The sequence below is a fragment of the Salmo trutta genome, chromosome 31 (genome assembly GCF_901001165.1).
Source record: "Salmo trutta chromosome 31, fSalTru1.1, whole genome shotgun sequence".
Taxonomy (NCBI): domain Eukaryota; kingdom Metazoa; phylum Chordata; class Actinopteri; order Salmoniformes; family Salmonidae; genus Salmo; species Salmo trutta.
Window position 1 is genome coordinate 12,600,997 of NC_042987.1, and position 25,893 is coordinate 12,626,889.

Sequence of the window (25,893 nt, forward strand, 5' to 3'; positions counted from 1 at the left end):
ATTCTTGCACAGACCGGTTTGGCGTTTTAATTTACTTTCTATAATGGTATTTTTAATGTTTCAAAAAATGAAATGTCATACTGAAGTCTAGCGCGTGTAGTGTCCGTTTTTATAGTTTACTCCATTTGCTATTGGTCATCTTTCTCCCCCTCCTGCTGCATACCACTTCCCACACCAAGCCCTGCCCCCTGTCACTCAAGGAGAGAGCAGTTGTCAACCAGGGAGTCATGAGCACTTTGTTGCCTTTCACTTCTTCATGGTCAGATAGATGCAACAAGATGTTGGTGACAACTAGTGATGGGCATTTGACATTTATTTCTGTATTTGAATAACATAATGATATCCGGATAGTCGAAGTACATGTTTTCAATTATTATAATATATATATTTTTTTACTTCAATGGAGACTTGCTCACGCAACTCGAGGAACCGCCGATAGTGGTGCGCAGGTCAGCTGTTTGTTCACCTGCTCCTGCCTGCAATTACTAATAATGCATCTGAAATCTGAAAATCTGAGGTCCGCACCCAACCCTAACCTTTTTAAATGTATTTATTATAATTGTATTTTATTTATTATTATACTTTTTGGGGGGGGACAGGGGATGCAGGATTTTTTGTCATTTAGTTATGTTTCTGCTTATAATTTCAGACATTTTGTTAGGCTATGGTAGGCTATTTGTTAGTCAACTTGTCTATAATTAGATGCATATAGCTTCTCTTTTGTCATATGTTGCCCTAGAAGACTAAATAAACCCTTGCTCAACTGATTGTGGTTGAAATACTATCATCTTTTATGATGAAGACAGCACCTCTACAGATCGTATCTAACGGAGCATCGCATTCTCTCAAGATGCAGAAAGAAATTCATCATTTTTCTCCACTCCTGTATAATTTTACTGCAAGAAATGCTTAATTCTGCAGGAGTTAAGGCTATAGCCCTATTCGCACGGTACTAATATTACCAGAGAACGTTGGTTATGTATTTATTACCCCAGAATGTACGTTATTCCAGAGAACGATATGACGGGATACGTTTTTTTTTTTTTTCAAACTGCCTCCTGTAATTCTTACTTTTTTTTACATAAATTGACAGTAATGTTTTTTTTTGAAGTGTGAAGATATTTCAACCAGTCCAGGCAATTTCAGGCTACACTGATAACATCTTTGGTATAGTGTCGCTATAATATTTGAATGGAGGAAGTGTGATCAATATCATTAGGATTTTTTTGTCATCTGCAGTAGACATCCTAAATGCCCCCCCAGCCTTCAGATGTGAGCTAAACAAATAGTCTGGGTAGTCTTTTGATTAGATGTTCAGGAGTCTTATGGCTTGGGAGTAGAAGCTGTTAAGGAGCCTTTTGGTCCTAGACTTGGCGCTCCGGTACCGCTTGACATGTGGTAGCAGAGAGAACAGTCTATGACCTGGGTGGCCGGTTGTCTTTGACAATTTTTAGGGCCTTCTTCTGACACCGGTGTAGAGGTCCTGGATGGCAGGAAGCTTGGCCCCAGTGATGTACTGGCCTGTACGCACTACCCTCTGTAGTGCCTTGCGTAGGCCGAGCAGTTGCCATACCAGGCACTGATGCAACCAGTCAGGAAGCTCTCGATGGTGCAGCTGTAGAACCTTTTGAGGATCTGAGGACCCATTCCAAATCTTTTCAGTCTTCTGAGGGGGAATAGGTTTTGTTGTGCCCTCTTCACGATTGTCTTGGTGTGCTTGGACCATGTTAGTTTGTTGATGTGGACACCAAAGAAACTTGAAGCTCTCAACCTGCTCCACAACAGCCCCATTGATGAGAATGGGGGTGTGCTCGGTCCTCCTTTTCCTGTAGTCCACAATCATCTCCTTTGTCTTGGTCACGTTAAGGGAGAGGTTGTTGTCCTGGCACCACACGGCCAGATCTCTGACCTCCCATAGGCTTGTCGTTGTCGGTGATCAGGCTTACCACCGTTGTGTGGTCGGCAAACTTAATGATGGTGTTGGAGTCGTGCTTGGCCGTGCAGTCATGCGTGTACAGGGAGTACAGGAGTGGACTGAGCATGCACCCCTGAGGGACCCCCGTGTTGAGGAACAACGTGGCGGATGTGTTGTTGCCTACCCTTACCACCTGGGGGTGGCCCGTCAGGAAGTCCAGAATCCAGTTGCAGCGGGAGGTGTATAGTCCCATGGTCCTTAGCTTAGTGATGAGCTTTGAGTGCACTATGGTGTTGAATGCTGAGCTGTAGTCAATGAATAGCATTCTCACATAGGTGTTCCTTTAGTCCAGGTGGGAAAGGGCATTGTGAAGTGCAATAGAGATTGCATCATCTGTTAGTGCGGTATGCAAATTGGAGTGGATCTAGGGTTTCTGGGATAATGGTGTTGATGTGAGCCATGACCAGCCTTTCAAAGCTCTTCATGGCTACAGACGTGAGTGCTACTTGTCTGTAGTAATTTAGACCGGTTACCTTAGTGTCCTTGGGCACAGGGACTATGGTTGTCTGCTTGAAACATGTTGGTATTACCAGACTCAGACAGGCAGAGTTTGAAAATGTCAGTGAAGACACTTTTTTTAGGCTATGAATGAGAAAGTGAATTTGTTCCAAACGTTTAGCTCAGTTGTATGCTGCTTTGCGATCTATTAAAAGCAGGGGTTGCATTAAATGGGCACAAGCTTTTTTTTTATGACGCATATGGCGATGTTCAAGTCATTCCCACAAAACTTATACACAAAAGCATTCATTGTGAAGTTGCAACACGGTCTTGCAATAAAAGTTGATACACGTAGGCCCTTCATATATAGGCAATGCGCAGCATGTCATTCAATTTATCGAATCGTTATAGTTTTCTTGCTCAAATATTTAGAAACACATGTAAAACTTAGACATTTCTCTCAAAACACAAGGATGTCGATTCGCACGGCACTAGTATTATCAGAGGACTTTGCCAAAAACAGTAGGTTTTTCAGGTTAGTCAATGCCTAGATTTCAATTTCCATTTAACCCATCGAAACGGTAGGCTACGGTTTCCTTGACATGCCATAGGCCTATTTGAAGTCCCGTCTTGTGACTGTAATTTTTTTTATAGTGCCTCGCAATCATCCTCTTTTACCACTTCAAATCTTTTCAAAACCTTTTCTGGCCCTCCCTTCTCTTTATTTTTGACTCTCCTTTCCCAGCTTTTGTCTTATTGAATTGAATTTTGATGTCCTTTTTGCCTCCGTGGACAAATGTTAACTTTTTTCTGCCGGTTCCCAAAAGCATTATTTGGCAAATGGCTGTGTAGGCAATTTGGCGCGCGTACAGTTAAGTTCTAAAGTTTAGCCTAAAACAATGAAAGAAAAACCTCAATGTAGACTCTATAAATTGCGCAATAATTATACATTTATGGATTTTTAAAGGTATTGTTTATCTTTATTCAACCCGCCCAACAGCCATAAAAAATATTTAATGACCTCGGCCTAAACCCATCCGCGGGGAGGGGTGACAGAGGAGCAGGGACCGGTGTGACTGTGTGTATATCCAAAAAACCTTGCCCATCCCTAGTGACAATGATGCTGTTTTTTTTACACGCATTCTATAATTACACTATTTGTTTGTATCTGTCTGCTAGTTTATTTTCTTAGCAACTGCTGGCTGAAGGTAATTGTGTTAGCCGCTAATGCTAACTGCTAGTTAGCTGGCTAGCTAGTAGGGATGTGAAAAATGTTTCTTAATGTTTCAACGGCCATTTAAAAAAAATCTGTTTTCCCTTAAAATAAGAAATTAATATAATTCCACGTGAATTCACACTCCAGCTTCGCTGCTAGAGCAACAGTTTGGTCTCATGATGCGTCCCTTTCGGATGTTTAAGCATTGCACCTGGGCTACCATTACTGTACCTCAATTTCACCTGGCAAAGTTAACATTTCCTTCTCATTTAACTTCTTAAAGTATTGCCATACAGGACTTTGCTGCTGTCGCTTGCCTTTCTCTGCCATTGTTCCAACTGTTAACGACGATGTTTTTCATTTTATTTAACTAGGCAAGTTAGTTAAGAACAAATTCTTACTTACAATGACGGCCTATCCTGGCCAAACCCTAACTTGGACGACGCTGGTCCAATTGTGCGCCGCCCAATGGGACTCCCAATCATGGCCGGTTGTGATACAGCCTGGATGTAGTGGTGGAGTGTCGACTCCAAAATAATTGATTGCTCAACTCCTTGCACATCGACTCCTTTTTTTTGCCCATATCATGCAGCTCTGCGTGTGGAAATTAAAACGAAAGTCCAGGAAATGCAGAAATTGGTTAAAATGCTGCAATATTGTTGTTGGATTGAACATTATAAAATATTGTGTTGCCACTCTGGGGTCATGAACTACTCATAAAGCATATTTTGAACTTTTTATTATTCAAAAACATAAAATCCCATAAAATTGAAAAATAAGTTCAACGTCCAAGTGTTGGAGAGGCCTCGATGGACGTTAATGGACTAGCTGTGTTGTGAGGGGGGCTGGTTGCCAATGGGATGCTTCCCCTCAGGGGTTCTGTACTCCTTGTACTGCTAGTGCTCTCCTTCTTGCAAACTGCTAGCCCATGACATGTAGTCCAATTATATTCTTTATCACACAAGTAGCATAGACTCAGTCACCTTAGCCGACAGCTCTGCACAAACAGCACAAACAGCACAAACACGTGATTTAAAGCTGGAATCCGTAGTGGTGAAACTACCACGCCCATTTAGGATATTATATTACTTCAAACAACGAACAGTTTTTTTTTTTCCCCTCGGACATCATTGCACATCATTGTGTGATAGAACAGAAGAGTATTTACTACAAAACTATTTTCCACGATGCTGGATACGCCTCCGCTCTGTTTTCATAAACAAAACAGTAACAAATGGGCCTGGGGCGACCGTTGGTGCTTGTTCACCTTATACGGATCTCATCTTAAAAATGGTTCTAAAAATGTATTTTAATCCCATAGTTTTTTTTAATACCATTTCTCAAGTAGGGATCATATTCTTTACTTTCTTGAAACTGTAACTGCTGGAAATGACTGCATCAGAATGTTCTGATTTTAATAGTCCTTGGCTTTATTTTTTATATCAGTTGAACTGTGATACAGATTTTCATCTGCTGTTGAGCCTTTTTTCCCCCATTCTGAATTCTCAGCCTGAGTCGGTGGACAAAAGCCTCTCTAGTCATACTTACTAATCAACCCAGGTTACTAATGATAAACGCTTGCCCTGCTCTAACTGGTTTCCTCTTAATGTCATCTCTCCTCCTCAGATAAGGACACCATCAGTAAGATCCGGGACCTGCGGATGAAAGCAGAGGACTATGAGGTGGTCAAGGTTATCGGGAGGGGGGCGTTTGGAGAAGTGCAGTTGGTGAGGATCACCATTATGGTTATGCTAATTTGTCCTCAGTGAATTACATCAACTGTCATTTGTCTGTCTGCTTGCCCTTTTATAAATCTGCTACAGACGTAGGAAATGATTACATGGCTTATGTCTTCATCTGTATGAAAGCCCAGTATACATCCTAAGAGAACTGTTCTCCCGTCTCTCCCAGGTAAGACACAAAGCCACGCGGAAGGTGTACGCCATGAAGCTGCTTAGCAAATTTGAAATGATCAAAAGGTCGGACTCTGCTTTCTTCTGGGAGGAGAGGGACATCATGGCCTTTGCCAACAGCGCCTGGGTTGTGCAGGTATAGATAATTGAATAACACTTAAAAAAAATATATATATATAGTGACTCCCTAGTCTCGTCCTCACTTTGCCTACTAGGAACAATCTGCAAGGAAGCCCGGGGATTGAGTTTCATGTAACAGAATATTCATGCAATTTCTAGTTTTGCCTCTTTTCCTGTCCATTCCTCCTACTTATGTTTGGTCACTAACCCTAAGCCCCCCCCCCCCCCCCAGCTGTTTTATGCGTTCCAGGATGACCGTTACCTCTACATGGTGATGGAGTATATGCCCGGCGGAGACCTGGTCAACTTGATGAGCAACTATGACGTCCCAGAGAAGTGGGCCCGCTTCTACACCGCTGAGGTGGTGCTGGCTCTGGACGGGATCCACGCCATGGGCTTCATACACAGGTATACTTACTGGACTTCTCTTTCTCCTCACCTCCACTGTAAAGGTTGCTCTTGAATGTCTCCACTTCTATGTCAGTTCTGTCGTGGCAGTTCTCGCCACCCTTCCAAAGCCTCCCTGAATTGGAGAAAGCCGCTCTTTCTCTTGACTTGGTCTTAAAAATGGCAGTTTAATGTACCGTTGTTGGTTCGAGAACGTTTTGGTTGTATAATATCATGTCTTAGGTTCGAGAGCTGCTGGTTTGTTATATTACTGTGTCTTTTTTGTCTTTTCAGGGACGTGAAGCCTGATAACATGTTGCTAGACAAAGCGGGCCACTTGAAGTTGGCAGACTTTGGGACCTGTATGAAAATGAACAAGGTAGCTATCGCACTAGCCTTCCAATTCACCACGACTGATAATGAGGAGTTAGTTGACACTTCAACACCCTGTAGAGTAGACTGTCGGTCTTCTCGGATCCTCGGATCCCAACCGAATTGGATCTGCGAAATTTCCATCCGACACCAACAGGACCCTTAAAAAAAAAAAAGAAAAAAAAAAGATAAGACCGGATCCGAGGTAGACCAGATCCAACCCAAAATATGTCAGAGATGATGGAGAATTTTATCCGACATTACCCAGTTTATCAATAGCCTAGAGATTTACCATTCAAATAAATGATTACCATTATGTAGTTAGATTGGTAAAAAACAGTCCAATTGATTGTTTGACTGTATAATTGATTCATTAATGCATACATAAAATAATCTAAAATGTTCAAATCCGGGACCTGGATTGAACTCAAAAGATCTGTCTGCATCAAGTGCCATCTGAGACAAGCTAATACGCCTTCTTTTTTGTTGTTGTGGTATTGTTTTGGTATCGAGTATCGTGATACTAAACGTGGTATCGAAGTCAACATTCTGGTATCGTGACAACACTAGTTGCAAGTTTGCTATAGCGAGCTCAAGCCAGAGAGAGAGAGAGGCAGACAGGTGGAGGAGAGATTAATGCTTTTGACTGAACTGACTGCCATGCGTAGCAAAAGGGATTTATAGAGGATATTTATTTTCATCAGGATATCTTCAGATATAATTAAGGATCTGATCGGTATTTCACAAATTTTCAGACAGATCCGAGGTCTGTGTACACCGAGCGGGATCCGACCCGGGATCCGAGGGTTAACTACAGAATTTAGCTTAGTGACAGTTAGGGATGGGCAATTTGAAATGATTTTACTATTCAAATAATATCAATACATTTTTTTGTATATCCCCCCCCTCCCAAAAGTAATTGGTCTTGACTCTCTTGGTCAATCAAAATGAAGCAAATGCATATGGCAGAGGTAAACAGCTTACGCAACAGGGCGAAGAGAAGTCAGATTTTTTCCGTCCACGATGGAAATGATTTTGAAGCTATAAGGTTTCTGTTGAGTGTTAAGGTTTTGTGGAAACTCCATTAGGTTTGTGCCTGTTATTGCTATTCGAAGTGGGGGAAAATAGCATATCGATGTCAGGGCAGGCTGGTGGGCCAGTTGCTTAGCCTTAGCTCAACGTATGGTTAGAAAAACTATATTTAAAGTTTGTTGTTTTATTAAATTAAGAATTTCACAGTATAAAATATCACAAGGATCATTTTCATTTAGACAGCTTTTTCATAGTTTTTTCCCAAAAATTTACTCACTGAAGTAATCGAATACTAACATCTGTTTAGGTATTCAATGAATCGATGAACCGTGCCCGTCCCTAGTGACGGTTCATCAATCTTTAGAACGGTTTAGCAGTTTAACACATTTCCTTTCCATTTTTCCTCTTACATATCAGCACATAGGCTTACAATTTATTTGCTTTCTTGAACTGTGACAGCTTATGCATTTTATGCAGATCGTATAAAGCATTGTACGATGCGACACAGCTGTGTTTTATAAATACAGTAGTACAGAAGTATAATATGAGGCTGTGTTTCAGGATGGTATGGTACGATGCGACACAGCTGTGTTTTATAAATACAGTAGTATAGCAGTATAATATGAGGCTGTGTTTCAGGATGGTATGGTACGATGTGACACAGCAGTGGGAACACCAGACTACATTTCACCAGAGGTACTAAAATCCCAGGGAGGAGATGGATATTACGGCCGGGAGTGTGACTGGTGGTCCGTGGGAGTCTTCCTGTATGAAATGCTCGTTGGTGAGTCGCAATTACGTGTCTTTCTCACACTGTTACGATGGGAAACATACTGATCATATTAACTTATTGTATTCTGGAGCAGAGTATTCCCATTAACTCGCAGACAGGGCATAACATCTTTCCCTTGTTTTGTCATGCTGTATAATCCTGCACTAAAGAAACCATGAATCCATACTATACAATGATGAAGTTGAAAATAATACTATCATGTGTTTCACATTGGCCACTGGTTGCAAATCCCATGTTTGATGTTTTATTAGGATCCCCATTAGCTGCTGCAAAAGCAGCGCTACTCTTCCTGAGGTCCGCACATAACATGACAATACAGAACATCATTAGACAAGAACGGCTCAAGGACAGAACTACATAAATTTTTTAAAAAGGCACACGTAGCAGTGCATACACACAAACTATCTAGGTCAAGAAAACATTTCACACACACTGAACCTGGGTGGTTGTGATCTCTGGAATGACCCCGGGCTTCCAATGTTGTTTATTTATCGCGTGTGCTTTTTCAGTATGTTTATTTGTTATGGTTTTGTCTGAACTTATTGTAGACATTCCAGTAACGTAAAAAAAATTGATAGGATATTTAACCGGCAGATCCAAAGATTATGGTTCGGCATATGGATCAAAATTGGTTAAGGTGAAAGGTAGACGTAAAGTTAGGGTTAGCAAACCACCATTGTGAACCATTGAAAATCTGGCTGTATATACAGTGCATTTGTGAAGTATTCAGACCTCTTGACATTTTGCACCTTTTGTTACGTTAATGTCTTATTCTAAAATTTATTAAATATTCCCCCCTCCCTCAATCTACACACAATACTCCATAATGACATAGTAAATACATATTTTTAGAATTTTTTGCAAATGTATTAATAATAAACAACTGAAATAATAAATGTACTTAAGTATTTAGACCCTTTACTCAGTACTTTGTTGAAGCACCTTTGGCAGCGATTACAGCATTGAGTCTTGTTGGGTATGACGCTACCAGCTTAGCACACATCTATTTGGGGAGTTTCCCCCATTCTTCTCTGCAGATCCACTCAAGCTCTTGTCAGGTTGAATGGAGAGCGTTACTACACAGCTATTTTCAGGTCTCCTTAAATGTTCGATCGGGTTCGGGACAAGAGACTTGTTCCGAAGCCACTCCTGACTGTGTGCATAGGGTCGTTGTCCTGTTGGGAGGTGAACTTTGGCCCCAGTCAAAGGTTCTGAGCTCTCTGGAGCAGGTTTTCATCAAGGATCTCTCTGTACTTTGCTCCGTTCATCTTTCCCTCGATCCTGGCTAGTCTCCCAGTCTCTGCCACTGAAAAACTTCCCCACAGCATGATGCTGTCACCATAGGGATGGTGCCAGGTTTCCACCAGATGTGACACTTAGCATCCAGAGAATCTTGTTTCTCATGGTTCGAGAGTACTTTAGGTGCCTTTTGGCAAACTCCAAACGGGCTGTCATGTGCCTTTTTACTGAGGAGTAGCTTCCGTCTAGCCCTCTACTTTCCTGATTGGTGGAGTGCTGCAGAGATGGTTGTCCTTCTGGAAGGTTCTCCCATCTCCACAGAGGAATTCTGGAACTCTGTCAGCTTGACCATAGGGTTCTTGGTCACCTCCCTGACCAAGGCCCTTCTCCCACGATTGCTCAGTTTGGCCGGGCGGCCAGCTCTTGGTGGTTCCAAACTTCTTCCATGTAAGAATGATGGAGGCCACTGTGTTCTTGGGGACCTTCAGTACTGCAGATATTTGTTGGTACTCTTCCCCAGATCTGTGCCTCGACACAATCCTGTCTCGGAGCTCTACAGACAATTCCTTCGACCTCATGGCTTGGTTTTTGCTCTGACATGCACTGTCAACTGTGGGGCCTTCTATAGACAGGTGTGTGCCTTTGCAAATCATGCCCAATCAATTGAATTTATCACAGGTGGATAATCAAGATGTAGAAACATCTCAAGCATGATCAATGGAAACAATATGCAGCTGAGCTCAATTTCGAGTCTCATAGCAAAGGGTCTGAGTACTTAGGTAAATAAGGTATTTCTGTTTTTATTTGTAATAAATGTGCAACATTTTCAAAACCTGTTTCTGCTTTGTCATTATGGGGTATTGTGTGTAGTTTGATGAGGAAAAACAATTTGATAAATTTTAGAATAAGTTTAACAAAAAAGAAAATGGGTCTGAATACTTTCCAAATGCACTGCACTAGCTAACCCCAATGCCTGTGGTTTTGTGTGCCTATAGGTGACACACCGTTCTATGCTGACTCGTTGGTGGGGACGTACAGTAAGATCATGAACCACAAGAATGCCCTGAGTTTCCCTGATGACAGCGACATCTCCAAGGATGCCAAGAACCTCATCTGTGCCTTCCTGACTGACAGGTAAGGATGATGATGATGGTGGTTCGGAGGGGCCCGAGTTAGAGAGAGTGCAAGATTTATCTACTTGCCCAGTCAGCTTAACTCGTTGAAGGAAGTTAACGGTAGATTTGCACGCAATTGCTAACTAATTAGCACAATGACTGGAAGTCTATGGGATCAGCTAGCATTGCGCTAACACATCAAACTGCACTCGGACAACACAATTGTATCCATGAGTTCATCTGACTCTGTCAATGAAGCCCTTTATCTATTTACCCAATCTCGCACTATCCCTCTGTCTGTCTTGTTTCACCAATGATTTTCCGTGTGAGCAAATCGCTAGAAAGGGAACAGTGTTATGATCTCACTGATTGGATGAGACTTACGTCTTTGAGTCATTACTTAAACATCGAGCAGTGATCTTTTGAAGAGCTATCAATCATGTCTAAATGCTTTCACTGGGTTGTGCTCAGAGACTGTCAGATGCATAGCCATAGACTTTGAATAATAATGGACGTTATCGGTGGCTTGCAGAATCGCTAAACTGTACGTTCTGTGTTTCATTTGTCACCAGGGAGGTAAGACTGGGTCGCAACGGGGTGGATGAGATCAAGAGACATCCTTTCTTCAAGAACGACCAGTGGACGTGGGAGAACATCCGAGATAGTGAGTTCTGTTCAGGTTTCACGCTTCCTTTGTAACGCCCCTCCCCTTCATTCTGTATTGTTCTGTTGACAAATGTTACAAATAGCCAGGCATGCTATAATACATGTTTTCCAATTGACCTACAGTCACAGGAAATTTCAGAAGAAGAACCATTCATTTCATTCAATATCACAACCACCTAGATGGTTGATTTGAGGGTGAGAATGGGGAGGAAAGCTTTCCTCGGTAGAAAAACATTTTGAAACTGGGAGGTACTACCTAAACTTGTCCAGTAAGAAACGCTCATTTTGGTTTTCTGTTGCAAATAGTTTTTGCTGCGGTGTACCCTGCTGAACAGGAGCCTTGCGTTTTAGTATTCATGTGGTCTCCAGCTACAACAGAGAGATCAGAGGCGGGAGGCTAAATGTAAATCGAGTGGCTGTAGCAGCTCTCAGGGTCGCTTGAGATTTCAAAAGTCTGCATTTTCAAAACGCAGACCAACCCAAAAGCTGCGTTTTTAATAGATTTCACCTGCGTTCTAATTAAACAAACAGACAATAAATATATATACATGGGTCCTCTCTGTGTTCTAGAATGCAGGAAAATACGGGTCAGTTCAAGAGGATGTGAAAACATACTTTTCTTTACCCTATCGTGTCATTATAATCAGGAATCTGAACGATATTATTGCCGTAATATACTTTTAGCCCAGAGTTCAGGTGGGCCTTCGCGCTTCAGCAAACAAAGGAAAGGAGGGGAGCGCAACAACAATGACAAAAATTATGAGAAGGAATACTACCAAGAAATACTTCCAAAAGGACTAATTCGATAAAAAGTGTTGACACACTCACGAAAATAGGCTAATTTAACACTGGTTCGAACTCAAGCAAACAAACTAGTGTGAAAATGGCAACATGGCAAACGTTGTCAATGTGCACACGCAACCTATCTTACTTCCTCATTTCCCTCCCTGCGTTTCTCTCTATTTTCTCCTTTCGGCAGCCTGGTCAAAAATTGTGTGTGCCTTATCAAAGTAAAAATTTTGTGACTCTGGTGCCCCCATTGAAATTGTCATTAGTGTCTGTAGGTCCTGGGAGCTGCATCCCCTTTCAGCGGGAACATGACATGGGGAGGACCACAGAAACACCCCGAGCTGAGCGTTGTGCTAGGAACACGTTGCAAATGTCATTGACAGAGAGACCCGCCTCGTACACCCTCCCCGCAGAGAGAGAGGTTGGGAGGATGGATGAGACTTTTCAGATAATTGCAGCGGGTCTATTTAAATATAAAAAGTTGGAACTTGAAATTGAAGGTCATGGTCAGTACCTGAGTTTTCAGCATGCGACACAGATTTATTTTCTGCACGAAAAATGCAGAATTCTGCGTGAACGCAACCCCTGGCTCTTTACCGGGTTTAATATGAAGTAATCTGAAGCGCTGCGGTCGGCGCTTTGGCTTGGCCACACTGTCCCTGGCCCTGCTCTGGCCTGCCCTGCCATGGCACCAGCTGTCCTAGCTAATACGTTGTACTGTGTTGACTGTCAGACTGAATGCTGGTGTTTATAGTTAATGCATTTGATCTCCAAGCAATCTAGCCTGCATCCAAATGTAGGCTAGATTGACAAGAGACTGTTTATATAATATAATGAGGAGGTAGACTGACATATTTGACAGTAGAAGATTGTCATAAGCAGAGATATAAAGGGTGCTTCTTGCACCAAAAGCCAGTTTTAGAAGTACAATACATGCCTCCGTTTAGGACTGACATTTCCTCTACAACATGCTCTCAACTCAGTGTGGCTCTGCACCAAGTCATAGAACACTAGTAGAATACCTCATCTGCAGTGAGTCATGTTTCTCTCTTCTCTTCTCTCCTCCACCTTCTGTCCATCCGTGTTTCCAGCGGCGGCCCCGGTGGTGCCTGAGCTGAGCAGCGACATCGACACCAGTAACTTTGACGACATCGAGGCGGACAGGGGAGACGAGGAGACCTTCCCCATACCAAAGGCCTTCGTGGGCAACCAGCTGCCCTTTGTGGGCTTCACCTACTACAGCAGTCATCAGTAAGTCTTACTCTGCATAGCCAGGCTTCAAACTACTACAGCAGTCATCAGTAAGTCTTACTCTGCATAGCCAGGCTTCAAACTACTACAGCAGTCATCAGTAAGTCTTACTCTGCATAGCCAGGCTTCAAACTACTACAGCAGTCATCAGTAAGTCTTACTCTGCATAGCCAGGCTTCAAACTACTACAGCAGTCATCAGTAAGTCTTACTCTGCATAGCCAGGCTTCAAACTACTACAGCAGTCATCAGTAAGTCTTACTCTGCATAGCCAGGCTTCAAACTACTACAGCAGTCATCAGTAAGTCTTACTCTGCATAGCCAGGCTTCAAACTACTACAGCAGTCATCAGTAAGTCTTACTCTGCATAGCCAGGCTTCAAACTACTACAGCAGTCATCAGTAAGTCTTACTCTGCATAGCCAGGCTTCAAACTACTACAGCAGTCATCAGTAAGTCTTACTCTGCATAGCCAGGCTTCAAACTACTACAGCAGTCATCAGGAAGTCTTACTCTGCATAGCCAGGCTTCAAACTACTACAGCAGTCATCAGTAAGTCTTACTCTGCATAGCCAGGCTTCAAACTACTACAGCAGTCATCAGTAAGTCTTACTCTGCATAGCCAGGCTTCAAACTACTACAGCAGTCATCAGTAAGTCTTACTCTGCATAGCCAGGCTTCAAACTACTACAGCAGTCATCAGTAAGTCTTACTCTGCATAGCCAGGCTTCAAACTACTACAGCAGTCATCAGTAAGTCTTACTCTGCATAGCCAGGCTTCAAACTACTACAGCAGTCATCAGTAAGTCTTACTCTGCATAGCCAGGCTTCAAACTACTACAGCAGTCATCAGTAAGTCTTACTCTGCATAGCCAGGCTTCAAACTACTACAGCAGTCATCAGTAAGTCTTACTCTGCATAGCCAGGCTTCAAACTACTACAGCAGTCATCAGTAATGCTCTTAAGGCCCTTTTCCTGTAGAATTTCCATAGATTTTTATTTTCAAAACGGTATCTAAAGTATCTATTGGCACTGTCCGCTTAGCCAGGCTTCATCAACTTCAGTCAACACTGTCCGCTTAGCCAGGCTTCATCAACTACAGTCAACACTGTCCGCTTAGCCAGGCTTCATCAACTACAGTCAACACTGTCCGCTTAGCCAGGCTTCATCAACTACAGTCAACACTGTCCGCTTAGCCAGGCTTCATCAACTACAGTCAACACTGTCCGCTTAGCCAGGCTTCATCAATTACAGTCAACACTGTCAGTCTTCACCTAGGCTTTTCCTGGTCAGCTCAGTTGGTCAGGAAAAACATCAAGGCCCTAACCACAGTCGAAATGGTCAGGCTGCACCTACTGGAGCGATCATCAGTTTGTCTAATGTCAACTACAGTCATCACATTCTAGGTTGCACTTATTAGAACAGGGGTGTCAAACATACGGCCAAACACATTTAATCCGGGCGAGCGTGCGGTTTGAGTAAAACAAGTTTTGGGGAATTATAATGGACCTACTTTTATAGTCTCTTCACTCTGTCCAGCTTGTTAACAGTCATCGAAACGAATGGTAGACTGTCAGGAAGCGTCTGAAATTCTAAAAGCCTGGGATATGGGACTATTTATTGCTAATTTAGAGAGCGAGGAAACATAACCAGTTTTAAGTGCGGCCCTCCGGACCTCGGTGGAGAACGAATGCGGCCAGCGGGACCAAATTAGTTTGACACCCCTGTACTAGAGCCATTAGCCGTTTGTTATACCGCCACAGAAATATAATGCAACCTATATAAATACTTAGTTAACCTCACTCAGAGCGTGTTAGACATGCACACGTCTCAAACTGCAGACTAGGTTACCTGACCTAGATAACAACCACAGCATGTTTGACCCACGGGGATGTGCTTTCACGGTGTGGCCAGGTCATCAGTGGCTCAGGTCAGGGAAGTGTGGTCCTATTGTTGCCTCTGACGAGATCTGATTGCCCTGTTGTGGTCTATTCTCCAGGTTTTCCCGGAGCTCCAGCACCAAGAGTGTTGACAAACGCAGCAGCTCCACTAAGGAAGACAAGAGCCATGTGAGTACTCGCTTGGATGTTAAAACGAGACACTGGAGTTGCATGACTACTTTCTGCATAGACAAAAAAAACACAGCACGTTTGTTATTGGGATGGACACGATTAATTGAATATCCAAACGGATGTTAGTATTAGATTTACTTGAGTGAGTTGATGAATTAAAAACATAAATATGTGTAGGCCTATTTAATGAAAAAGCTTTGTCTAAATTACCCTTGAGACATTGTTACCTACAAGGATATACAATCACATTGAAAAGTGTTAATTCAATAAAATGCAGATGTTATAATGGTGCATTGAGCTACTGCTGCTATTTCCCCGACCTTAAAATAGCTATTAGTGTCGCGCACCTAGCAGTTTCCACAGGACTTGACACAGATCAATACAAAACACTCACTAGAAAACCTTTTGGTATCAGAATCAGTTCTATAGATGGCGAAAATAGGACTTCTTTCTCTCTGTTGCCATTACTCCAAACTACCGGATTAAAGCAGTCTACTTCTGCCATGTGTATTTGTGTCATTACACTAGTTTACATTGACGTTTTAGTCATTTAGAAGACGCTTTTTTCCCCCCCAGAGTATCTGTTTAACGTATTATACGTTGTTTATTGTTCAGCTGGAGAACCTGCAGAAGAGGATCTACCAGCTAGAAGAACAACTCCACAGTGAGATGCAGCTGAAGGACGAAATGGAGCAGAAGTGCAGGTATACAACCTGTCAATCAGTTCCAATAAGTTCCATCTCAAGCTAAACAAATACACAATGCTGGTTTTGAGGGAGAAAACAACCCGTCTGTCTTTTTAACGACCAATGCTCTTGATCTCAAGCAAAGCAATTTAAAGTGCAAATCTGTGTGTCTTTAGGACCTCGAACACGAAGCTTGACAAGATCATGAAAGAGCTGGACGAGGAGGTGAGTGAATATCTCGGATTCTGCAACACATAGTCTGCAAAATGTGTTTTAAAAAACCCCCGCATAATATAGGGGCTAAATGCTCTGTACTTTGAGGACTTACTCCTGTCCTCCCTCCTCTCCCAGGGCAACGTGAGGAAGGGTGTGGAGGCCAGCATGTCCCTGCTGGAGAAAGACAAGATGATGATCCAGCACCGAGCCACCGAGTACCAAAGAAAGGCCGACCAGGAGGCCGAGAAGAGACGCAACTTGGAGAACGAGGGTAAGGGTGGTTTTTGTCCTCTCTCATTCACCCGATCATTTCATCTCTTTTCAATCTCCCCCTGTTTTAGTCCAAACCTCTGTTTATAATCGGGTCTATAACATGTGTTTCTAACACTGATTATGAACAAATATTATCATAGGCGTGTACAGTATTACAGTACTTTACTTGTTCCTAAAGCAGAATGTATACAAGTGGTTTGGCCATTATATTGACAGGGTTTGTACAGGGTTAATGCTACTACAGTATAATCCATGATAAGATCTCCCCCCAGGGTTGTAGTGGTTAGAGCGTTGTGCCGGTAACCGAAAGGTCGCTGGTTCGAATACCCGAGCCGGCAAGGTTAAAAATCTGTTAAGGTGCTCTTGAGCAAGGCACTTAACCCTCATTTTCTCCAGGGGCGCCGTACTACTATGGCTGACCCTGTAAAACAACACATTTCACTGTACCTGTCCGGTGTATGTGACAATGCATATATATCTTTGTAGCATCCCTCTCCTCCCTGACGTTAGTGAGCATCCCAAAATGGCACCCTGTTCCATATAAAGTGGACTACATTTGACCGGGGCCCATAGGGAATAGGGCGCGATTTAGAACGGAGCCTTGATCTGGCCCGAAGAGATGTTTGTCCCAACTGGATTACTACTCACCCTGGCCGAGCAAGACTGGAGCTGCTTGACCTGCTAGTCTGGTTGTCTGCTGGTCTCTGGCCCTCTGACTAGCGGTCTTAACACAGACTCACACCATCTGAGACCCTCGAATTGACTGGGACCAGTGGCTCGCTGTGGATTCAAGCACAACCACATCCGATACCATAAACGGAGCACTTTAAATGCAACGCGTGAGCAAGTCCCATGCACAAAAAAACTGTTTCTTGATACAGTTAGTTTAGTGTAGCGTCATGTTTTGAATGGGACGTGTGTGTGTGTGTGTGTGTGTGTGTGTGTGTGTGTGTGTGTGTGTGTGTGAAGATTTACTTAATCTTTGATTGACTCCTCTTACTCTCGTCTCAGTATCCACGCTGAAGGAGCAGCTTGAGGACATGAGGAAAATCTGCCAAAACTCTCAGGCCTCGAATGACAAGATCCTACAGTTGCAAAATCAGGTACAGTATCACACTGCTCTCTTTGATTACCATCCACACAGCACAGGGGTCATTTGTAGTTGTGAGGGGGTTGTTTGAGGTCTGTGTCAATGTATTATTCGGCTCATCAAATCAGAGGGTCAAAGGTCAGAATCTGGGTCAAAGGTACAGACAGTGAAGGGGTTTGTGTGAGGGATGTTAGTTTTTGAGGGTTGTGTGAGACGGATCAAGGAGAGGGCAGGCCATGTTTTAACCACAGATCAAGGATCAGATTACTCCACTCTAAATCGGTACCTTAACCATGACAACGGATGAACAATATCTGACCCGGTGTCATCACCCTAAGGCTTTGTTGCATTACATGCATTGATGTTTATCAGCAAATTGAAGTCACTATTTATTTTCATAGAGCAAAGTGAAGGAGGAAACAAGGCCTCAGACTGGACTGGTATAGACCTTTCAGAGAGCAAAAGTAGTCTTGGCCTATTAGGTATTATTAGAAGCATATGAATGGATATCATTCCATTCACAACATTAGACGTCCTCCCACATGTTGGTTAAGAAACCCAACTGTTTCAATCAAACGTTCTGCAGCAACTGAGCGGATCGTCTGTGTCAGGAAGTAATATTGACTCTGAGCTTTCCTAATGGCCGTTTCCTTGACTGGCAGCTGGAGGAGGCCAATGACCTACTGCGGGCAGAGTCGGACACGGCGGCGCGGCTGAGGAAGAGCCACACAGAGATGGCCAAGTCCATGAGCCAGCTGGAGGGGCTGAACCGCGAGCTGCAGGAGAAGAGCCGTTCGTCTGACGGGGGGAGGGCCCAGCTGGAGAAGGAGCTGCTGCAGCTGCAGAGCACCCTGGACTCTGAAAGGAGGTGCTACAGCCAGGGATCAGAGGAGATCCACGAGCTGCAAGGTACCATTTGGCTACATCCTAATTCTCCACACTTCTCCCTAAAGTGTGCACTATTTAATCTTTATTCCCCATTAGCCAACAGCTACTCTTCCTACGGTCTATACATACAACCAATACATAGCTAAGCACTCAGCTAAGCACGGTCTCTTACACCAGTCTTAGGCTCTTAAATCTATGTAGGGGAGTGCACCAGACAAGGAAAAGGGTGGCGATTTTGGACACTCGGGGGCCCAAAGACTGCACTCATTGTTCTATGAGTAAATGTGACTACGACATGACTCGGCGTTTGAGTAAACACGAGGCGTCTGACTGCATGCGTTAGAACTACAATGGATTCATGTGATTGCCTACACCCATTTTAAGTTTGCTTTACAGTAATACCTCAGTCACTCTTACTTAGCTGTTCAACTAACTTCAAATGATCTGAAGTGAACTCAGTCGCTATTTAAGAGACAGCTGGGGATTATATACTCCAGTTTTAACCGTTGTCATTCATCACAGACATGCCCAGGCACTGCCCAATGCCTACAGAACTCTTTGTACAGTAGGAGAGGCTTGGGGGTGAATGTATCTGAGGGATTTTCTTGAAATATTGCTCTTAATTCAGACTGATTTTGAAGTGGTACAGAAGTCTACAGTGAATAGAAAAATAATACTTTGTCCAGTGTCCTTACAGTCCAGACTTTTGGAGATGTACAGATATAGTTTTCCCAAGTCTTAAAGCTATGCATTATGGTGCGTTTAGCACGTTGCACAAACAACTGTATTGATGGTGACTCTCTGTGTGTCTGTAGTGCGGATGACTGGTCTTCAGGAGGACAATAAGAACTTGACACGCAGCCTGTCCAAAGTGGAGGCGGAACGCAAGCAGGCCCAGGAGAGGAGAAACAACCTGGAGAAGGTTTGGGCCCTCCAAATGTTACATACAAACCCATACTATGCTTTCGAATGCAAACACAAAACCTGCCGTTGATATCCGGTTACTTGTGAAGTCCACCTACTGTCAGTAGGGGTCCAAATGGAAGTTTAAAAAATATAACGGCTGTGCTCCTTATTAGCCATTTTCTTTTCAATCTTAACAAAGTAAATTAAACATTTAGACGAATAAAAACATCTTAAGGTGGGATAACCAAATGTACATCTAACTGGTATTTTATTCTCAGTGTCTCTCCCATAAAGATCAGCAGAATGAATGTTTTCCTAATCAAGATGGACACACTGCTAGTATGCAAATGTCCATTCCGGGGATTCTTTATGCAATTCAGTGTTGTCTCCCAACAGGAGAAGAACAACCTGGAGATTGACCTGAACTACAAGCTGAAGACTCTGCAGCAGCGTTTGGACCAGGAGCACACAGAACACAGAGTGACGCGGGCCCAGCTCACTGACAAATACGAGTCCATTGAAGAGGCCAAGTCAGCTGCCATGCATGGTATTTCTGAGCCTGTGTTGGAGCACACCCTACCCACCACTACCATATGTCTCCTTTTTCTATCTGTCTCTCTTCTCTCCCCACCTGCACCACTCATACCCAGGGGGCACTGGCTGGATGGGGCGGAATTCAGGGAATGTACACCGCTCCCCTCCATGTGGCATGTCGAGACTTTACCCCCCTACGTATTAAATGCTGGACCACATCCCACCTTCCAAAAACAGAAATGACTGAGACTAGCACTGTTTGAAGCAACATTTACTTGTCTTCTAGCAGTTGTTGCAGTCCTGACCTATTCGATGTAGTTTATTTGAAATGACTGAGCACAAATGTCCTATTCAATCTGTCTGTGAGATCTTCCATAGAATAACGGATGGATAGTTGCAACTGAGTGAAACACCTTCCTTCCTTCCCTCCAAGCGGTGCAGCAGAAGGTGTCGGAGGAGAGCGGGGCGAGGATGCGAGCGGAGAGCAGGGTGGTGGAGGTGGAGAAGCAGTGCTCCATGCTGGAGTTTGACCTCAAGCAGTCAGTGCAGAAGATGGAGCAGCTGATGAAGCAGAAGGAGAGGCTGGAGGACGAGGTGAGCACCACCGGATGTTAACTCGCACCGTCTGGGGTGGATGCCCACGGTCACGCGCTTAAAACCTTCAACTTTGCATCGCCCGTTCAACCGCCAGACTTATCAGACGTCAGTCATGAATTGTTACTAATGGCAAATTTCACAGTAGTTAGGATTCAGGCCCACTATGTGAACGCTGGTGATTTTCTTTTACCCAAGACGAAATCTCCTGGTATAACCTGTGTAGTTAGGACATACTGTTTCTCTTGTGTCCTAGCAACCTGTGGTTCCCTCCCCCTTTCCTCTCAGGTGAAAGGGCTACGGATGCAGATGGAGCAGGAGTCCAGTAAGAGGCTGCTGGCCCAGAACGAGCTGAAATGCCGCTCGCAGGAGGCCGACCGGCTGAAGGGCTTGGAGAAGCAGCTGAAGCAGGAGATCAACACGGCGCTAGAGAGCAAACGGTCGCTCGAGTTCCAGCTCGCGCAGCTCACTAAGTGAGAATACCCTCCAAACTAGTCATATGTTGTCACAGCCCACCACAGTTTGACTTACCCCAAATAAGACTGTCGAGTTTACCACTAGTCACTTATACAAGGGTCAGAGATCTTTTATTCCCCCCCAATGTTTATTATGGTTGGGTGATCTGATCCTAGATCTGTGGGTAACTTTTAGCTGGATTCTCAACAGGCCCACATTGAGCATCGTCTCAATGCATTTCAGCCACACTTATCGGTCTTCATTAGCTCAACTCTATTCTGAAAGTCTAATATTCTGTAATACTCTTTAGTTTGACGTTTTTCCTTCCTGCAGCTAGCTAGTACTGCTTTGGGAGTCAAGACGTTAAATGGCCCTACAATTGGTTGTTATTCCAGTAAAAAGGCTCTTATTCCAGTTTAGGGGGTAACTGTGGCAAAGCTGCCCTCTGACAATGTTTACACCACAGGATTAAGGATTAGCCTGCAGTCCAGCTCCTCCCACCAGACCAGACTGACTGGACTGTTAATCCAGCAGCAGAGCATTCTATAGGTTTCCGCCTACGGAGCTCCGCAAGGAGCGGTGGAGGTGGTATTCCCCAGCCAATTACAGCCCTGGCACATACCAGATAGTACAGTGTCATTAGGTTCATCATCTATACACACGTTTTGTGGCTGAAAAGTTTGATCGCTTCTTGATGATTTTGATCTGAATTTCCCTTTCAACACGGATTTGGTTGCTTTGAAACTTCAATATGTTCATCATGTGGTTTGTGTGTGTGTCTTCCAGGCAGTACAGGGGCAACGAGGGGCAGATGAGGGAACTTCAGGACCAGCTTGAGGCCGAACAGTATTTCTCAGTGAGTAGGACCCAACGACCCCACTCTCCTATAACCTGGTTTAGTGGCTAACTTAATTGCCATATCTCCTCTCTCTACCCCCCCCTCCCCCAGACGCTTTATAAAACTCAGGTGAAGGAACTGAAAGAGGACATTGAGGAGAGGAACCGGCAGGTCCAGGAAGCTCACAAGAAGGTGCAGGAGCTGCACAGCGAAAGGTAACAAATCACAAAATGGAAACCGTAATAAAATCAGGCATTTGTCAATGTAGCAAGAATGTGTATTGTCATCGTACGTTGTACTTCAAATGTGGGGTGCATCTTTTCTCGACCACTCTACTTTCAAGTCTCCACGCGGAGTGATTTATTATTCCATTTTAAACCGTGTGTGTCCGTCCTCCCTCCCACCAGGGACTCCCTGTTGGCCCAGCTGGATCTGACAGTGACCAAGGCAGAGTCGGAGCAGCTGGCCAGGGCGCTCCAGGAGGAGCAATACTTTGAGCTGAGCCAGGAGAACAAGAAGGCCACGGCCAGACACAAGCAGGAGGGCACAGAGAAGGATGCCACCATCGCACGGGTCAGTTACAGCGTGCCTCAATGCGCACTGCTCTCCTGCGTTGTAAATGAATGTCAGGGAAAATGCATCTACCCAGGAATGGGACCACAGAGGAAACAATAGCTTGGTATACTTTCATTATTGGGGATATTTAAGGATTGTTTTTGTGTGTCTCAGGCAGCTGTAGAACACCTACACTTAAACCTCTGAATGCATGTCTCAGGCAGCTGTAGAACACCTACACTTAAACCTCTGAATGCATCTCCCCAGCTTGAGGATTCCAACAAAACCCTGACCAAAGATGTGGAGAACCTCAGCAAGGAGAAGGCCGAGCTGAACAACAAGCTTCGCATTCAGGAGGAAGGTAGCGCCAAGACTCAATTGTCATAATTTGGTCTGATTACTATATTCTAGGTCTATGGGTAAGGTCAACATCGGCCCTGGTATGGGTCTGTTAGATCCCTGTAAGACTGTCTAGTCTCCTCAGGCTGTACCCTTCCCTCCTGCAGAGTATGCCTCCCAGAAAGAGGAGATTACAAACACAATCAAGGCCAACTACGAGAAGGTTCTCAGCACAGAGCGCACGCTTAAGACTCAGGTGAAGACACTTCAACCTTAGACGACAACTTACATTACAGAACGCCACATCAATAGTTATGAGCTCCTTATTTACATCCAAACACCTCAACCAGTTGCCCCAATTTGTTAAACCTCAACTGGTTACCCTATTTGATCCCAACCCTCAACCGTGTCTCTCCAGGCGGTGAACAAGCTGGCAGAGATCATGAACAGGAAGGATATGAAGCTGGACACCAAGAAGAAGGGAAACACGACCGACTTGAGGAAGAAGGAGAAGGAGAACCGCAAGCTGCAGCTGGAGCTCAAACAGGAGAAGGACAAGTTCAACCACATGGCCATCAAGTATCAGAAGGAGCTCAGTGAGATGCAGGCGGTCAGTAAAACATTATACATTGTCAGGCAATTGAACAGTAAGGTCAAATCGGTCTGAAAATCATCTGACGATGATCATGGGAACCTTTTAATTAATAGTATGCTTTAAAATAGAACAAAAAAGCACTCTTTTAGGTAAAAGAGTATGAGGTAATAGGACAGTTAAGAAGATTTAGTAAAATACATTCCTAATTTAGAACAGAGCTTAAAAGTCGATAGTGAAAGGCAGTGCTACATTCCTCCTTGACGGTGCGGTGTTTCTGATCTTCCCTAAAGTGACTGCATATTCACTGTTTGCCTCTCCTCTTCTACAACAGCAACTGTCCGAGGAGTGCACGTACCGCAATGAGCTGCAGATGCAGCTGGACAGCAAGGAGAGTGACATCGAGCAGCTGAGGGAGAAGCTCATCGACCTGCAGCTGCGCATGGACAACTCCAGCGTCACCAGCCTGCAGATGGACGAGACGGACAGCAACATCGCCGGTAAGTTCACCGCGCGGGTCAGCTAACCAAGGGCAGCTGTGTCAAAGGACAGGCTAGGCCAAACATCCTCAAACCCTGTTCGTGATGAGCCACAGCACACATGATTCAGCGAGTGAAAGTGTTGAAGGTGGGACGATGCTAAGCTGGGACAAAAATCTACAGTACTACAGCTCTCAATGAGCAGGATTTTGGATCACTGAACTAGATTTTTGGTCCATCAGGCGAGCTTTAATGATCCAACACGAACCCTGGCATGATTTAAATCTTGTCAATCCTAGCCATTCCAAGTTATTAAACCATTCCATGACTGGTTGAGTTATGACAGTATTGTTCTGAAGCAGTGAAGTACCTAGAGTGCATTCGGAAAGTATTCAGACCCAACATTGTAAGTATCACATATACAGTTGAAGTCGGAAGTTTACATACGCTTAGGTTGGAGTCATTAAAACTAATTTTTCAGCCACTCCACAAATGTCTTGTTAACAAACTATAGTTTTGGCAAGTCCGTTAGGACATCTGCTTTGTGCATGACACATCATTTTCCCAACAATTGTTTACAGACAGATGATTTCACTTATAATTCACTGTATCACAATTCCAGTGGGTCAGAAGTTTACATAAACTAAGTTGACTGTGCCTTTAAACAGCTTGGAAAATTCCAGAAAATTATGTCATGGCTTTAGAAGCTTCTGATAGACTCAAATGTGGTCAATTAGCCTATTGGAGGTGTACCTGTGGATGTATTTCAAGGCCTACCTTCAAACTCAGTGCCTCTTTGCTTGACATCATGGGAAAATCAAAAGAAATCCGCTAAGACCTCAGGAAAAAAAAGTTGTAGACCTCCACAAGTCTGGTTCATCCTTGGGAGCAATTTCCAAATACCTGAAGGTACCACGTTCATCTGTACAAACAATAGTACGCAAGTATAAACACCATGGGACCACGCAGCCGTCATACCGCTCGGGAAGGAGACGCGTTCTGTCTCCTAGAGATGAATGTACTTTGGTGCGAAAAGTGCAAATCAATCCCAGAACAACAGCAAAGGACCTTCTGAAGATGCTGGAGGAAACAGGTACAAAAGTATCTATATCCACAGTAAAACGAGTCCTATATCGACATAACCTGAAAGGCCGCTCAGCAAGGAAGAAGCCACTGCTCCAAAACCGCGATAAGAAAAGAGACACTACGGTTTGCAACTGCACATGGGGACAAAGATCGTACTTTTTGTAGAAATGTCCTCTGGTCTGATGAAACAAAAATAGAACTGTTTGGCCATAATGACCATCGTTGTGTTTGGAGGAAAAAGGGGGAGGCTTGCAAGACGAACACCATCATAACTGTGAAGCACGGGGGTGGCAGCATCATGTTGTGGGGGTGCTTTTCTGCAGGAGGGACTGGTGCACTTCATAAAATAGATGGCATAATGAGGGAGGAAAATGATGTGGGTATATTGAAATGACATCAGTCAGGAAGTTAAAGCTTGATATTGGTATTGGAGTGGCCATCACAAAGCCCTGACCTCAATCCTATAGAACATTTGTGGGCAGAAATGAAATGGCGTTTGCGAGCAAGGAGGCCGACAAACCTGATCCAGTTCTGTCAGGAGGAATGGGCCAAATTTCACCCAACTTATTGTGGGAAGCTTGTGGAAGGCTACCCAAAACGTTTGACCCAAGTTAAACAATTTAAAAGCAATGCTACCAGACACTAATTGAATGTTTGTAAACTTCTGACCCACTGGGAATGTGATGAAAGAAATAAAAGCTGAAATAAATAATTCTCTATTATTCTGACATATCACATTCTTAAAATAAAGTGGTGATCCTAACTGACCTAAAATAGGGAATTTTTACTATGATTAAATGTAAGGAATTGTGAAACTGAGTTTAAATGTATTTGGCTAAGGTGTATGTAAACTTCCGACTTCAACTGTACATAAGTATTCAGACCCTTTACTCAGTACTTTGTTGAAGCACCTTTGGCAGCGATTACAGCCTCGAGTCTTCTTGGATATGACGCTACAAGCTTGACCCACCTGTATTTGGGGAGT

General features: G+C 43.8%; 1 protein-coding gene across 4 annotated transcripts in view; it reads left to right on the top strand.

Annotated features, from left to right (window-relative positions):
- Positions 1–25,893, top strand: part of LOC115169563 (rho-associated protein kinase 1) — a 67,732-nt gene that overhangs the window by 34,550 nt on the left and 7,289 nt on the right. For all 4 annotated transcript variants that reach the window (XR_003870884.1, XM_029725299.1, XM_029725300.1 and 1 more), the window contains exons 3-27: positions 5,256–5,356; positions 5,541–5,678; positions 5,895–6,070; positions 6,344–6,428; positions 8,093–8,237; positions 10,481–10,619; positions 11,173–11,264; positions 13,147–13,306; positions 15,304–15,373; positions 15,992–16,080; positions 16,239–16,287; positions 16,414–16,549; positions 17,563–17,654; positions 18,304–18,550; positions 19,345–19,451; positions 19,832–19,982; positions 20,403–20,563; positions 20,852–21,036; positions 21,806–21,875; positions 21,969–22,072; positions 22,265–22,430; positions 22,680–22,773; positions 22,919–23,007; positions 23,170–23,361; positions 23,678–23,843. Coding sequence is in view for 3 of the 4 variants with exons in the window: in XM_029725299.1 (XP_029581159.1) it covers positions 5,256–5,356; positions 5,541–5,678; positions 5,895–6,070; positions 6,344–6,428; positions 8,093–8,237; positions 10,481–10,619; positions 11,173–11,264; positions 13,147–13,306; positions 15,304–15,373; positions 15,992–16,080; positions 16,239–16,287; positions 16,414–16,549; positions 17,563–17,654; positions 18,304–18,550; positions 19,345–19,451; positions 19,832–19,982; positions 20,403–20,563; positions 20,852–21,036; positions 21,806–21,875; positions 21,969–22,072; positions 22,265–22,430; positions 22,680–22,773; positions 22,919–23,007; positions 23,170–23,361; positions 23,678–23,843 (3,204 nt within the window). In the remaining variant the exon portion in view is untranslated. The remainder of the gene's footprint in view (positions 1–5,255; positions 5,357–5,540; positions 5,679–5,894; positions 6,071–6,343; positions 6,429–8,092; positions 8,238–10,480; positions 10,620–11,172; positions 11,265–13,146; positions 13,307–15,303; positions 15,374–15,991; positions 16,081–16,238; positions 16,288–16,413; positions 16,550–17,562; positions 17,655–18,303; positions 18,551–19,344; positions 19,452–19,831; positions 19,983–20,402; positions 20,564–20,851; positions 21,037–21,805; positions 21,876–21,968; positions 22,073–22,264; positions 22,431–22,679; positions 22,774–22,918; positions 23,008–23,169; positions 23,362–23,677; positions 23,844–25,893) is intronic.